This window comes from Hyperolius riggenbachi, chromosome 11, assembly GCF_040937935.1.
Source record: "Hyperolius riggenbachi isolate aHypRig1 chromosome 11, aHypRig1.pri, whole genome shotgun sequence".
NCBI lineage: Eukaryota > Metazoa > Chordata > Amphibia > Anura > Hyperoliidae > Hyperolius > Hyperolius riggenbachi.
In genome coordinates, this window is record NC_090656.1 from 249,226,978 (window position 1) to 249,239,031 (window position 12,054).

At 52.8% G+C, this 12,054-nt stretch overlaps 2 protein-coding genes across 2 annotated transcripts; both read right to left on the reverse strand.

Annotated features, from left to right (window-relative positions):
• Positions 1-8,316: 8,316 nt before the first annotated feature.
• On the reverse strand, positions 8,317-8,760 carry LOC137537986 (uncharacterized transmembrane protein DDB_G0289901-like). The gene has a single exon (XM_068259905.1). The coding sequence runs from the start codon at positions 8,758-8,760 to the stop codon at positions 8,317-8,319; it is 444 nt and encodes a 147-aa protein (XP_068116006.1).
• A 1,231-nt stretch (positions 8,761-9,991) lies between these two features.
• LOC137537987 (uncharacterized) lies at positions 9,992-10,330 on the reverse strand. Its single transcript, XM_068259906.1, has one exon. It carries the CDS (start codon positions 10,328-10,330, stop codon positions 9,992-9,994), a length of 339 nt encoding a protein of 112 aa, XP_068116007.1.
• Between the last annotated feature and the right edge of the window lie 1,724 nt (positions 10,331-12,054).

Sequence of the window (12,054 nt, forward strand, 5' to 3'; positions counted from 1 at the left end):
AATAGGGAGGCGAACTTGAAAAACTACAAACACTGTTTCTGGCCACAAAAGTGATGGAAAAGATGTTTCAAGGGGTCTAACACCTGGAGGGGGCATGGCGGAGTGGGATACACGCCAAAACTCCCGGGGAAAATTACGTATTTAACGCACAGCAGGGTTATAATCCCTAAAGGGCAGAAATCGCATTGCATTTCTAAATTGGAGGCATAAAGTGCTTTCAAACATCTTGCATGTGTATACATCAATCAGGGAGTGTAATTAGAGTTCTGCTTCACACTGACAGACTAAACTCACTGTGTAACGCACCGCAAACAGCTGTTTGTGTAGTGACGGCCGTGCTGGACTGGTGCGCACCATGGCGAGAGTGCAGACGATGGCGGTTTTCAAGCCCATATGGTCGCCGGGCTCAGGTAGCTCAATGACAGAACAACAGTGACTGTCCAGCTGATCAAATTTGGTCTGTCCACAATGAAGCAACGACCTTATTATCTTGGGTGTGCCCCCCAACACACTCATATAGGTCATTGCTTCATTGTGATACGCAAGCCCCTTCACCGCGGCAAGGTAATGCTCACGAAGGGGAATTAACACATGTACATGCCTTTTGTTTTGTTGTTGCAGCTGCAGCCAGAAAAATTAGGCAGGCATGTACATGCACCAGAAAAATTATTATTATTTTTGTTAGCCCCTGCTGCTAGTAGCGGCCTTAAAAATTCTGGAATCCGCTTGCAGTCCTGGACCCTGTTGGTGGTGGCGGAGAAGGCAGTCAAGCGGCCTGTAGGCAGAGATGCTGTGTGGGGAGCGACTTAGTCTTGGGGCAGGCAGTCACACGGCGTGCAGGCAGAGATGCTGTGTGTGGGGACTGACTTAGTCTTGGGGCGGGCAGCCAGTCACACGTCGTGCAGGCAGAGATGCTGTGTGTGGGGACTGACTTAGTCTTGGGGCGAACAGTAGCCGTCCGTCCGGGATCCATGCCTCATTCATTTTGATAAAGGTGAGGTACTGAACACTGTCGTGACTTAGGCGACTTCTCTTCTCAGGGACAATGCCTCCAGCTGCACTGAAGGTCCTTTCTGACAGGACGCTTGTGGCAGGGCAAGACAGAAGTTGGATGGCAAATTGTGACAGCTCTGGCCACAGGTCAAGCCTGCGCACCCAGTAATCCAGGGGTTCATCGCTGAGTGTCTATATCCAGAATTAAGGCCCATTTACACTTGTGCGTTTTGCCGTTGATTTCGGCAAAACCCTCAAACACTAGCGCTTTTAAAAGCGCTATTGTAATTATACCCTATGGGCGCATTCTAACCGGCGCAAATCGCCCAGAATCGCAAAATGCAAACGTGCCGCCTGCACCATTTTCAGGTGATTTCCCGACGATCACGTTTCATTGCTATAAACGCGATCGCGGAAAAATCGCCGCAGTGTTCACTCACTCAGTGCGCTTTCAAGTGTGAACGGGCCCTTAAAGAGACGCTGAAGCGTAAAAAAATTATGATAAAATGATTTGTATGTGTAGTACAGCTAAGAAATAAAACATTAGGAGCAGAGACATAAGTCTGATATTGTTTCCAGTACAGGAAGAGTTAAGAGACTCCAGTTGTAATCTATGCAAAAAAGCCATTGAGCTCTACGACTCTCAAAGTCGCACAGAGCTCTGAGTTCTGAAGGTTGTTATCTGAGCTGTCAGTCAGGGCCCGTTCACACTTGCAATCGCAAGGCGTTTTGCGGGAGTGATTTTCCCGCGATTAGCGCGGAAAAATCACTGGACACTGCGGCGGTTTTGGAACGATCGCGATTAGTGTGCTGGTGCGTGCTAATCAAGATCGCTAATCGCGGAACACTTGTCACCGGCAAACCGCAGCATGCAGCGCGGTTGCGGTTATCACTAACCACAACCGCGGCAGTGAGAACACTGCCACTCGCTACATTGTGTAACGGTTCTTGCAGAACCGCTAGCGGTTTGCCGTGAGCGGGAATCGCGCGATTCCTGCTCAGGTGAGAACGGGCCCTCAAGGATTTTCTTTTTCTCTGCCAGAGGACAGGTCAATAGTTCACAGCCTGCTCTGTAAAATCATTTAGAATGCTGAGTGTTGTGTAAACTGCAAATATTAGAGAATGATGTAACTGAAAGTAAAAATATATGAATATTTTCTTTGCTACTAATCTAGTAATTATCCGTACTACACAACCAATTCATTATATCATCATTTTTTTCACATTTTTTTCGCTTCAGTGTCTCTTAAAGTAGAGTGACCAGACGTCCCGGATTGCCTGGGACGCGTCCCGGATTCGGGGTCCGCTGTCCCAGGCAGCATGAGGTCCCGGAAAACGTCCCGCTTTCAGCAGCGGGACGTCCCGGCCTCGGGACTCTGGCCACTCTTTACTCATGAACTTGCAGCGGCGTCTATAGACGCCGTGCCAGTTCATTGCCCGCAGCCCCGCTCCAGCCTCCTCTTCCGGTGTCTGTTCCGACACCGGCAGGCGAGCAAGGCTACGGCAAGATGGCTGCCGAAGCCCTGTACTGGAGACTATTTGTGGCTCCAGTACAGGGCTTCGGGCGCCATCTTGCCGTAACCCTGTCAGCACGGAACTCTGCAGGAGGAGGAAGGTGGTCCCGGGAGACTTCTGCCAGGTGAGTAAATGCTTTCTTTTCCAGGTGAAATGTTTGCCCGCATTGCGTTTCTTTTCTGGTGAAATGTTTGCCCGCATTGCGTTTCTTTTCCAGGTGAAATGTTTGCCCGCATTGCGTTTCTTTTCTGGTGAAATGTTTGCCCGCATTGCGTTTCTTTTCCAGGTGAAATGTTTGCCCGCATTGCGTTTCTTTTCTGGTGAAATGTTTGCCCGCATTGCGTTTCTTTTCCAAGTAAAATGTTTGCCCGCATTGTGTTTCTTTTCCAGGTGAAATGTTTGCCCGCATTGCGTTTCTTTTCTGGTGAAATGTTTGCCCGCATTGCGTTTCTTTTCTGGTGAAATGTTTGCCCGCATTGCGTTTCTTTTCTGGTGAAATGTTTGCCCGCATTGCATTTCTTTTCTGGTGAAATGTTTGCCCGCATTGCATTTCTTTTCTGGTGAAATGTTTGCCCGCATTGCGTTTATTTTCTGGTGAAATGTTTGCTTGCATTTCGTTAATTTTCTGGTGAAATGTTTGCCCGCATTGCGTTTCTTTTCTGGTGAAATGTTTTCCCGCATTGCGTTTATTTTGTACTGACATGTGGGCCGCATTGCGTTTATTTTGTACTGACATGTTTGCCCGCATTGCGTTTATTTTGTACTGACATGTTTGCCCGCATTGCGTTTATTTTGTACTGACATGTTTGCCCGCATTGCATTTATTTTCTGGTGAAATGTTTGCCCGCATTGCGTTTATTTTCTGGTGAAATGTTTGCCCGCATTGCGTTAATTTTCTGGTGAAATGTTTGCCCGCATTGCGTTTCTTTTCTGGTGAAATGTTTTCCCGCATTGCGTTTATTTTGTACTGACATGTGGGCCGCATTGCGTTTATTTTGTACTGACATGTTTGCCCGCATTGCGTTTATTTTGTACTGACATGTTTGCCCGCATTGCGTTTATTTTGTACTGACATGTTTGCCCGCATTGCGTTTATTTTGTACTGACATGTTGCCCGCATTGCATTTATTTGGTGCTGACATGTTTGCCCATTGCGTTTATTTTCTGGTGTCCGGGGTAACTGTTACTGCATTTATTATTTAATGGTCATAGATGGCTATGTTTGCTGCTTTGTGGTTACGGTATACTATTAGCATCACACAGTTTCTGCACACCCATGATGCAAAGTCTCGTTTGTCTTATGCCTCGCTGTTACATCATTACGTTAGCTCCGCCCATACAATGTCATGGCCACTCTACTTTAAGGCCAGGTAGTCGGCTACCTGCCGGTCGAGGCGTTGGTGGAGGGTGAATCCGGAAGTGCTAAGGCGAGGTGTTGGACTAAAGAATGTCCGCATGTCCGACATCACCATGAGATCGCTAGAGCGTCCAGTCCTTGCCTGCGTGGACATGGGAGGAGGAGGAAGATTACTGGCAGTGGCACCTTTATTCTGTTGTGCTGTGACCCCTTAAACGCACTGTAAAGCATACTTGTCAGCTTTTTGTGTAAGTGCTGTATCCTTTAAGCCTTGTAGTAATTTGGTAACATCTCCGCCACTTTGTGCTTATACCGAGGGTCTAGTAGCGTGGCCACCCAGTACAGCTCATTCCCCTTGAGTTTTTTTTATACGAGGGTCCCTCAACAGGCTGGACAGCATGAAAGACCCCATCTGCACAAAGTTGGATGCCGAACTATTAGCCATCTCCTCTTGCTCTTCCTCAGTGATGTCAGGTAAGTTCTCCTCCTCCCCCCAGCCACGAACAATACCGCGGGAAAGGTGAGCAGCACAAGCCCCCTGCGACGCCTGCTGCGGTTGTTCTTCCGCCTCCTCCTCAAAAAAACACCTTCCTCATCTGACTTTTCTTCCCCAGACGACTCCTCCTTCTCCCTCCTCCTCTGTGCTGCTGCAGGTGTTGATGACAATTCTGGTTCTGGTCGTGATTTTTCCCACAACTCTTCCTCCTCTTCATGTTCACGCTCCTCTACAGCTTGATCCACCACTCTACGCAAGGCACGCTCCAAGAAGAAAGCATATGGGATCAGATCAAGTTGCTGATGGTGCCTTCACTGCGACTCACCCGGTTTGTCACCTCCTCAAATGGACGCAGGAGCCTGCAGGCATTTCGCATGAGTGCCCAGTACTTCGGCCAGAAAATGCCCAGCTCCCCAGAGCATGACCTTTGAACGTATCTGTACAGATACTTGTTGACGGCTTTCTCCTGTTGTAGCAGGCAGTCAAACATTGAGGAGCATTGAATTCCAGCGAGTCGGGCTATCGCAAATCAAGCGCCTCACCGGCAAGTTTTTTCTCTGCTGAATATCGGCCAAGGGTGCCATGGCCGTGTAGAAACGCCTGAAATGCCCACACACCTTCAGGACTTCCTGTAAGCCTGGGTACTTACACACAAATCTTTGGATTATAAGATTCAGCACATGTGCCATGCAGGGTACATGTGTCAACTTTCCCAAATTCAAAGCCGACAAGAGATTGCTGCCATTGTCACACACCATGTTGCCGATCTCCAGTTGGTGCGGGGTCAGCCACTGATTCATCTGTTTGTTCAGAGCAACCAGGAGAGCTGATCCAGTGGGACTCTCGGCTTTGAGGCAAGACATGTCCAAGATGGCGTGACACCGTCGTACCTGACATGCAGCATAGGCCCTGGGGAGCTGGGGCTGTGTAGCTGGAGAGGAGATCGCAGCAGGAGTAGAGTAGCGCTGCCACTCAGCCGAGGAGGACGACAGCGAAGAGGATGTAGCAGGAGGAGAAGGAAAAGAGGTGTCAGGAGGCCTGCCTGCAAGCCGTGGAGGTGTCACAACTAGGTCTGCTGCGCAGCCACGTACCCCCTGCTTGCCAGCGGTCACCAGGTTGACCCAATGGCCTGTGTAAGTAATGTACCTGCCCTGACCGTGCTTGGCAGACCAGGCATCCGTGGTCAGATGGACCCTTGAGCCAACGCTGTGTGCCAGAGATGACACCACTTGCCTCTCAACTTCACGGTACAGTTTGGGTATCACCTTTTTAGAGAAATAATTGCGGCCTGGTATCTTCCACTGCGGTGTCCCAATAGCCACAAATTTACGGAATGCCTCAGAGTCCACCAGCTGGTATGGCAATAGCTGGTGAGCTAACAGTTCCTCCACACCAGCTGTCAGAGGCCGGACAAGGGGATGCCTGGCAGAAATTGGCTTCTTCCGCTCAAATATTTCCTTCACAGACACCTGGCTGCTGTGGGCAGAGGAGCAGGAACCGCTCAAGGTCAGAGGCGGAGTGGAGGAGGGTGGCTGTGAAAGTGCAAGGGAGAAAGCGGCTGAAGATGCTGCACCTGAAGGAGGAAGAGGAGGCGGAGAGTGGCTTTTCTTTTGTGTGCTGCTTTTCCTCAGGTAGTCATCCCATTGCTGTTTGTGCTTTTTCCTCATCTGCTTTGTAAGGCAGTTGTCCCTACCGGGGTCTTTCAGCGACTGGTGGTGGCAGAGAGTACAGGTGGCATCAATGTCATCTGAGGCAGACACACCAAAAAAATTCCACACCACTGAGCCCTGGGTTGATGGCACTTTGGTGGTGGCGTCAGCAGCTGACGTTGAAGGGCATGTTGGCTGGCTGTCCATAGGTGGCGATACATGGCGCCGGACACTGCCACCAGCTGTTTCTGACGACAAGCTCCCCCTGCTTCTTTCAGGAACTCGTCTCCTTCTACTCCTCTCTGACTCCCCCTCTGAACCGTCCCCCTTTTCATCTTGTCTATTGGGAACCCATGTGACATCCATGGCAGTATCATCATCATCATAATCATCCTCCACAGCTTCGTTTGTATCAGACACCTCCCAAACTGCACCAACAACAGGTACTTCATCATCCTCACACCTTACGTCCATACTAATGCCTAACTCAGACATATGAGGTGGTAGAACATGCTTCTTGTAACCAGAGCAGGGACAAGGTCCTCCAGCACCCAAGGTTGAGACATCAAAGTGCGCCCCTCCATCCCTCCCACCTCAGCTGTCACACACTGATTGCTATTAGACTAAGAGGGCCACAGGGCCCACAACTTCCCCAACACCTTAATATCTAGTTATCCGGCTTGCAGTCACTGCTATGTATCCCCTTTTCTTATTTCCTTCTGCTTCATACACAATTAGTAATGACAGCTGGATAAATTGTGCGCCCCCTCCTACACTGCGCCCTGAGGCTGGAGCCTCTCCAGCCTATGCCTCGGCCCGGCCCTGCTTGTAACAATAATGGCTGTGAATCGGTTAATTTCCCACCAAATAACTCCTGTGAACTCTCAAATGGAGCGGATGTGGCACTCCTCCCATGCTGTGCTCCTCCTCCCTTCCAGACACTCCTCCCATGCTGTGCTCCTCCTCCCTTCCAGACACTCCTCCCATGCTGTGCTCCTCCTCCCCTCTATACACTCCTCCCATGCTGTGCTCCTCCTCTCTTCTATACACTCCTCCCATGCTGTGCTCCTCCTCCCTTCCAGACGCTCCTCCCATGCTGTGCTCCTCCTCCCCTCCAGACACTCCTCCCATGCTGTGCTCCTCCTCCCTTCCAGACACTCCTCCCATGCTGTGCTCCTCCTCCCTTCCAGACACTCCTCCCATGCTGTGCTCCTCCTCCCTTCCAGACACCCCTCCCATGCTGTGCTCCACCTCCCCTCTATACACTCCTCCCATGCTGTGCTCCTCCTCCCTTCCAGACACTCCTCCCTTCCAGACACTCCTCCCATGCTGTGCTCCTCCTCCCCTCCAGACACTCCTCCCATGCTTTGCTCTTCTCCCTTCCAGACACTCCTCCCATGCTGTGCTCCTCCTCCCCTCTATACACTACTCCAATGCCGTGCTCCTCCTCCCTTCCAGACACTCCTCCCATGCTGTGCTCCTCCCCTCCAGACACTCCTCCCATGCGTTGCTCTTCTCCCTTCCAGACACTCCTCCCATGCTGTGCTCCTTCTCCCTTCCAGACACTCCTCCCATGCTGTGCTTCTCCTCCCATCCAGACACTCCTCCCATGCTGTGCTCCTCCCGTCCAGACACTCCTCCCATACTGTGCTCCTTCTCCCCTCCAGACGCTCCTCCCATGCTGTGCTCCTCCTCCCCTCCAGACACTCCTCCCATGCTGTGCTCCTCCTCCCGTCTAGACACTCCTCCTTCCCTCCAGACACTTCTCCCATGCTGTGCTCCTCCTTCCTTCCAGACACTCATCCCATGCTGTGCTCCTCCTTCCCTCCATACACTCCTCCCATGCTGTGCTCCTCCTCCCCTCCAGACACTCCTCCCATGCTGTGCTCCTCCTCCCCTCCAGACACTCCTCCCATGCTGTGCTCCTCCTCCCCTCCAGACACTCCTCCCATGCTGTGCTCCTCCTCCCCTCCAGACACTCCTCCCATGCTGTGCTCCTCCTCCCCTCCAGACACTCCTCCCATGCTGTGCTCCTCCTCCCCTCCAGACACTTCTCCCATGCTGTGCTCCTCCTCCCTTCCAGACACTTCTTCCATGCTGTGCTCCTCCTCCCTTCCAGACACTCCTCCCATGCTCTTCTCCTCCTCCCCTCCAGACACTCCTCCCATGCTGTGCTCCTCCTCCCCTCCATACACTCCTCCCATGCTGTGCTCCTCCTTCCCTCCAGACACTCCTCTCATGCTGTGCTCCTCCTTCCCTCCAGACACTCCTCCCATGCTATGCTCCTCCTCCCCTTCAGACACTCCTTACATGCTATGCTCCTCATTCCCTCCAGACCGTCCTCCCATGCTGTGCTCCTCCTCCCTTCCAGACACTCCTCCCATGCCGTGATCCTCCTCCCCTCCAGACACTTCTCGCATGCTGTGCTCCTCCTTCCCTCTATACACTCCTCCCATGCTGTGCTCCTCCTCCCCTCCAGACACTCCTCCCACTCCTCCCATGCTGTGCTCCTCCTTCCCTCCAGACACTCCTCCCATGCTGTGCTCCTCCTCCCCTCCAGTCACTTCTCCCATGCTGTGCTCCTCCTCCCCTCCAGACACTCCTCCCATGCTGTGCTCCTCCTCCCCTCCAGACACTCCTCCCATGCTGTGCTCCTCCCGTCCAGACACTCCTCCCATACTGTGCTCCTTCTCCCCTCCAGACGCTCCTCCCATGCTGTGCTCCTCCTCCCCTCCAGACACTCCTCCCATGCTGTGCTCCTCCTCCCGTCTAGACACTCCTCCTTCCCTCCAGACACTTCTCCCATGCTGTGCTCCTCCTTCCTTCCAGACACTCATCCCATGCTGTGCTCCTCCTCCCTTCCAGACACTCCTCCCATGCTGTGCTCCTCCTCCCTTCCAGACACCCCTCCCATGCTGTGCTCCACCTCCCCTCTATACACTCCTCCCATGCTGTGCTCCTCCTCCCTTCCAGACACTCCTCCCTTCCAGACACTCCTCCCATGCTGTGCTCCTCCTCCCCTCCAGACACTCCTCCCATGCTTTGCTCTTCTCCCTTCCAGACACTCCTCCCATGCTGTGCTCCTCCTCCCCTCTATACACTACTCCAATGCCGTGCTCCTCCTCCCTTCCAGACACTCCTCCCATGCTGTGCTCCTCCCCTCCAGACACTCCTCCCATGCGTTGCTCTTCTCCCTTCCAGACACTCCTCCCATGCTGTGCTCCTTCTCCCTTCCAGACACTCCTCCCATGCTGTGCTTCTCCTCCCATCCAGACACTCCTCCCATGCTGTGCTCCTCCCGTCCAGACACTCCTCCCATACTGTGCTCCTTCTCCCCTCCAGACGCTCCTCCCATGCTGTGCTCCTCCTCCCCTCCAGACACTCCTCCCATGCTGTGCTCCTCCTCCCGTCTAGACACTCCTCCTTCCCTCCAGACACTTCTCCCATGCTGTGCTCCTCCTTCCTTCCAGACACTCATCCCATGCTGTGCTCCTCCTTCCCTCCATACACTCCTCCCATGCTGTGCTCCTCCTCCCCTCCAGACACTCCTCCCATGCTGTGCTCCTCCTCCCCTCCAGACACTCCTCCCATGCTGTGCTCCTCCTCCCCTCCAGACACTCCTCCCATGCTGTGCTCCTCCTCCCCTCCAGACACTCCTCCCATGCTGTGCTCCTCCTCCCCTCCAGACACTCCTCCCATGCTGTGCTCCTCCTCCCCTCCAGACACTTCTCCCATGCTGTGCTCCTCCTCCCTTCCAGACACTTCTTCCATGCTGTGCTCCTCCTCCCTTCCAGACACTCCTCCCATGCTCTTCTCCTCCTCCCCTCCAGACACTCCTCCCATGCTGTGCTCCTCCTCCCCTCCATACACTCCTCCCATGCTGTGCTCCTCCTTCCCTCCAGACACTCCTCTCATGCTGTGCTCCTCCTTCCCTCCAGACACTCCTCCCATGCTATGCTCCTCCTCCCCTTCAGACACTCCTTACATGCTATGCTCCTCATTCCCTCCAGACCGTCCTCCCATGCTGTGCTCCTCCTCCCTTCCAGACACTCCTCCCATGCCGTGATCCTCCTCCCCTCCAGACACTTCTCGCATGCTGTGCTCCTCCTTCCCTCTATACACTCCTCCCATGCTGTGCTCCTCCTCCCCTCCAGACACTCCTCCCACTCCTCCCATGCTGTGCTCCTCCTTCCCTCCAGACACTCCTCCCATGCTGTGCTCCTCCTCCCCTCCAGTCACTTCTCCCATGCTGTCCTCCTCCTCCCTTCCAGACACTCCTCCCATGCTGTGCTCCTCCTCCCCTCCAGACACTCCTCCCATGCTGTACTCTGCCTCCCTTCCAGACACTCCTCCCATGCTGTGCTCTGCCTCCCTTCCAGACACTCCTCCCATGCTGTGCTCCTCCCTCCCCTACAGTCACTCCTCCCATGCTGTGCTCCTCCTCCCCTCCAGACACTCCTCCCATGCTGTTCTCCTCCTCCCCTCCAGTCACTTCTCCCATGCTGTTCTCCTCCTCCCCTCCAGTCACTTCTCCCATGCTGTTCTCCTCCTCCCCTCCAGTCACTTCTCCCATGCTGTTCTCCTCCTCCCCTCCAGTCACTTCTCCCATGCTGTTCTCCTCCTCCCCTCCAGTCACTTCTCCCATGCTGTTCTCCTCCTCCCCTCCAGTCACTTCTCCCATGCTGTTCTCCTCCTCCCTTCCAGACACTTCTCCCATGCTGTGATCTGCCTCCCCTCCAGACACTTCTCCCATGCTGTGATCTGCCTCCCCTCCAGACACACCTCCCATGCTCTGCTCTGCCTCCTCTCCAGACACACCTCCCATGCTCTGCTCTGCCTCCTCTCCAGACACTCTTCCCATGCTGTGCTCAGATCTCACTCCGTAGGGGGCCACCTGTACAGCGCTGGTACCGGGCGCTAACAAACGCAGGCGGTGCTGAAAGGGCCCTAAAGAGGAGCTGGTAGCATATTCTTTGTCCCTTTAGTCCAGGTTCCTTGATAGGCTTATTATCTCTGTAGTTAGAGTTTAGGTGAGGACAGCGGCTTCTGACAACCAGAACAAATGGCTTGCCTTTGCGGTGTCTTTCGGTTGGCTATAATGCAGCTGGATAGGGAGTGTCCCCTGATTGATGTGTCATTATTATGGGAGGTGGGGGGGAGGCGACTCTGCGACTGCCTAAATATCAGGCCTAAATAGCACGGCAGTAAATTGGGTGATGATGGTTGCGTTTTCAGCATCAGCTTTTCAGCAGTTGATTTGACGGGATGCCTGGAGGTGCGCTTTAACCAATATTTATTAGACATCTGGATCAGACAATGCTCCATTTCTTCGCTAATCCCCTTTGTGCTGGCCCAGCATTCTTCATTTCCTAATTCTCTACACATCAGCAGTTTTGTAATTTGTGAAATTTCTGAAACTTCATAAAAAAGAGACAACTTCGGCACAAACTGTGAGCTCCATTTCTCACCACCTGGTGGAGCCAGAGAGCTGCACAAAGGCACCTAGTGCTGCATCTGGCTGATGTCTGATGATTAACATGGCTTATTGTATGTCTAGAATCTCTTAAATAACTCCAAGGGACCGGGCAAAGTGGTTTACTATATCAAGCGTTTACTATATCAGAAATTGTCATGCTGAAGCATATCAACTATACTGCAGTACTGGATCCAGTCATTTTTTTATTTTCAATGCTTCAGCAAGCGAGCACAGTCAGTGTGTGTCTAAGCTAGATCAGAGTATACAGGGCTCAATATGCAGGGATTTGCATGCACTAAACATGCAACAGCTTGTACAGGAAACAGAAATCTCACCAGTTAGGGCTCGTTTCCACTTGTGCGGCGTGCGTCTGCGAGACACGCGCTGGCACTGAGCGGGTGGGCGGGATCGCACACAAAACCGTTTTATGCGGCCATTGCATTTGCATTTTTTAGAATAAATACATTGTATTTATTCTTTTCCGAGTCAAAGAGTTCCCTTCCTGACTTGCCTCAGGGAGTGAATGACAAAACCACTCTGGAAAAGCGCTTTTACCAGAAACGCAGCG

Excerpts from the sequence above, each read along its gene's own strand:
- LOC137537986 (XM_068259905.1), bottom strand. The coding sequence starts at position 8,760 with ATGGGAGGAGTGTCTGGAGGGGAGGAGGAGCACAGCATGGGAGGAGCG.
- LOC137537987 (XM_068259906.1), bottom strand. The coding sequence starts at position 10,330 with ATGGGAGGAGTGTCTGGAGGGGAGGAGGAGCACAGCATGGGAGGAGTG.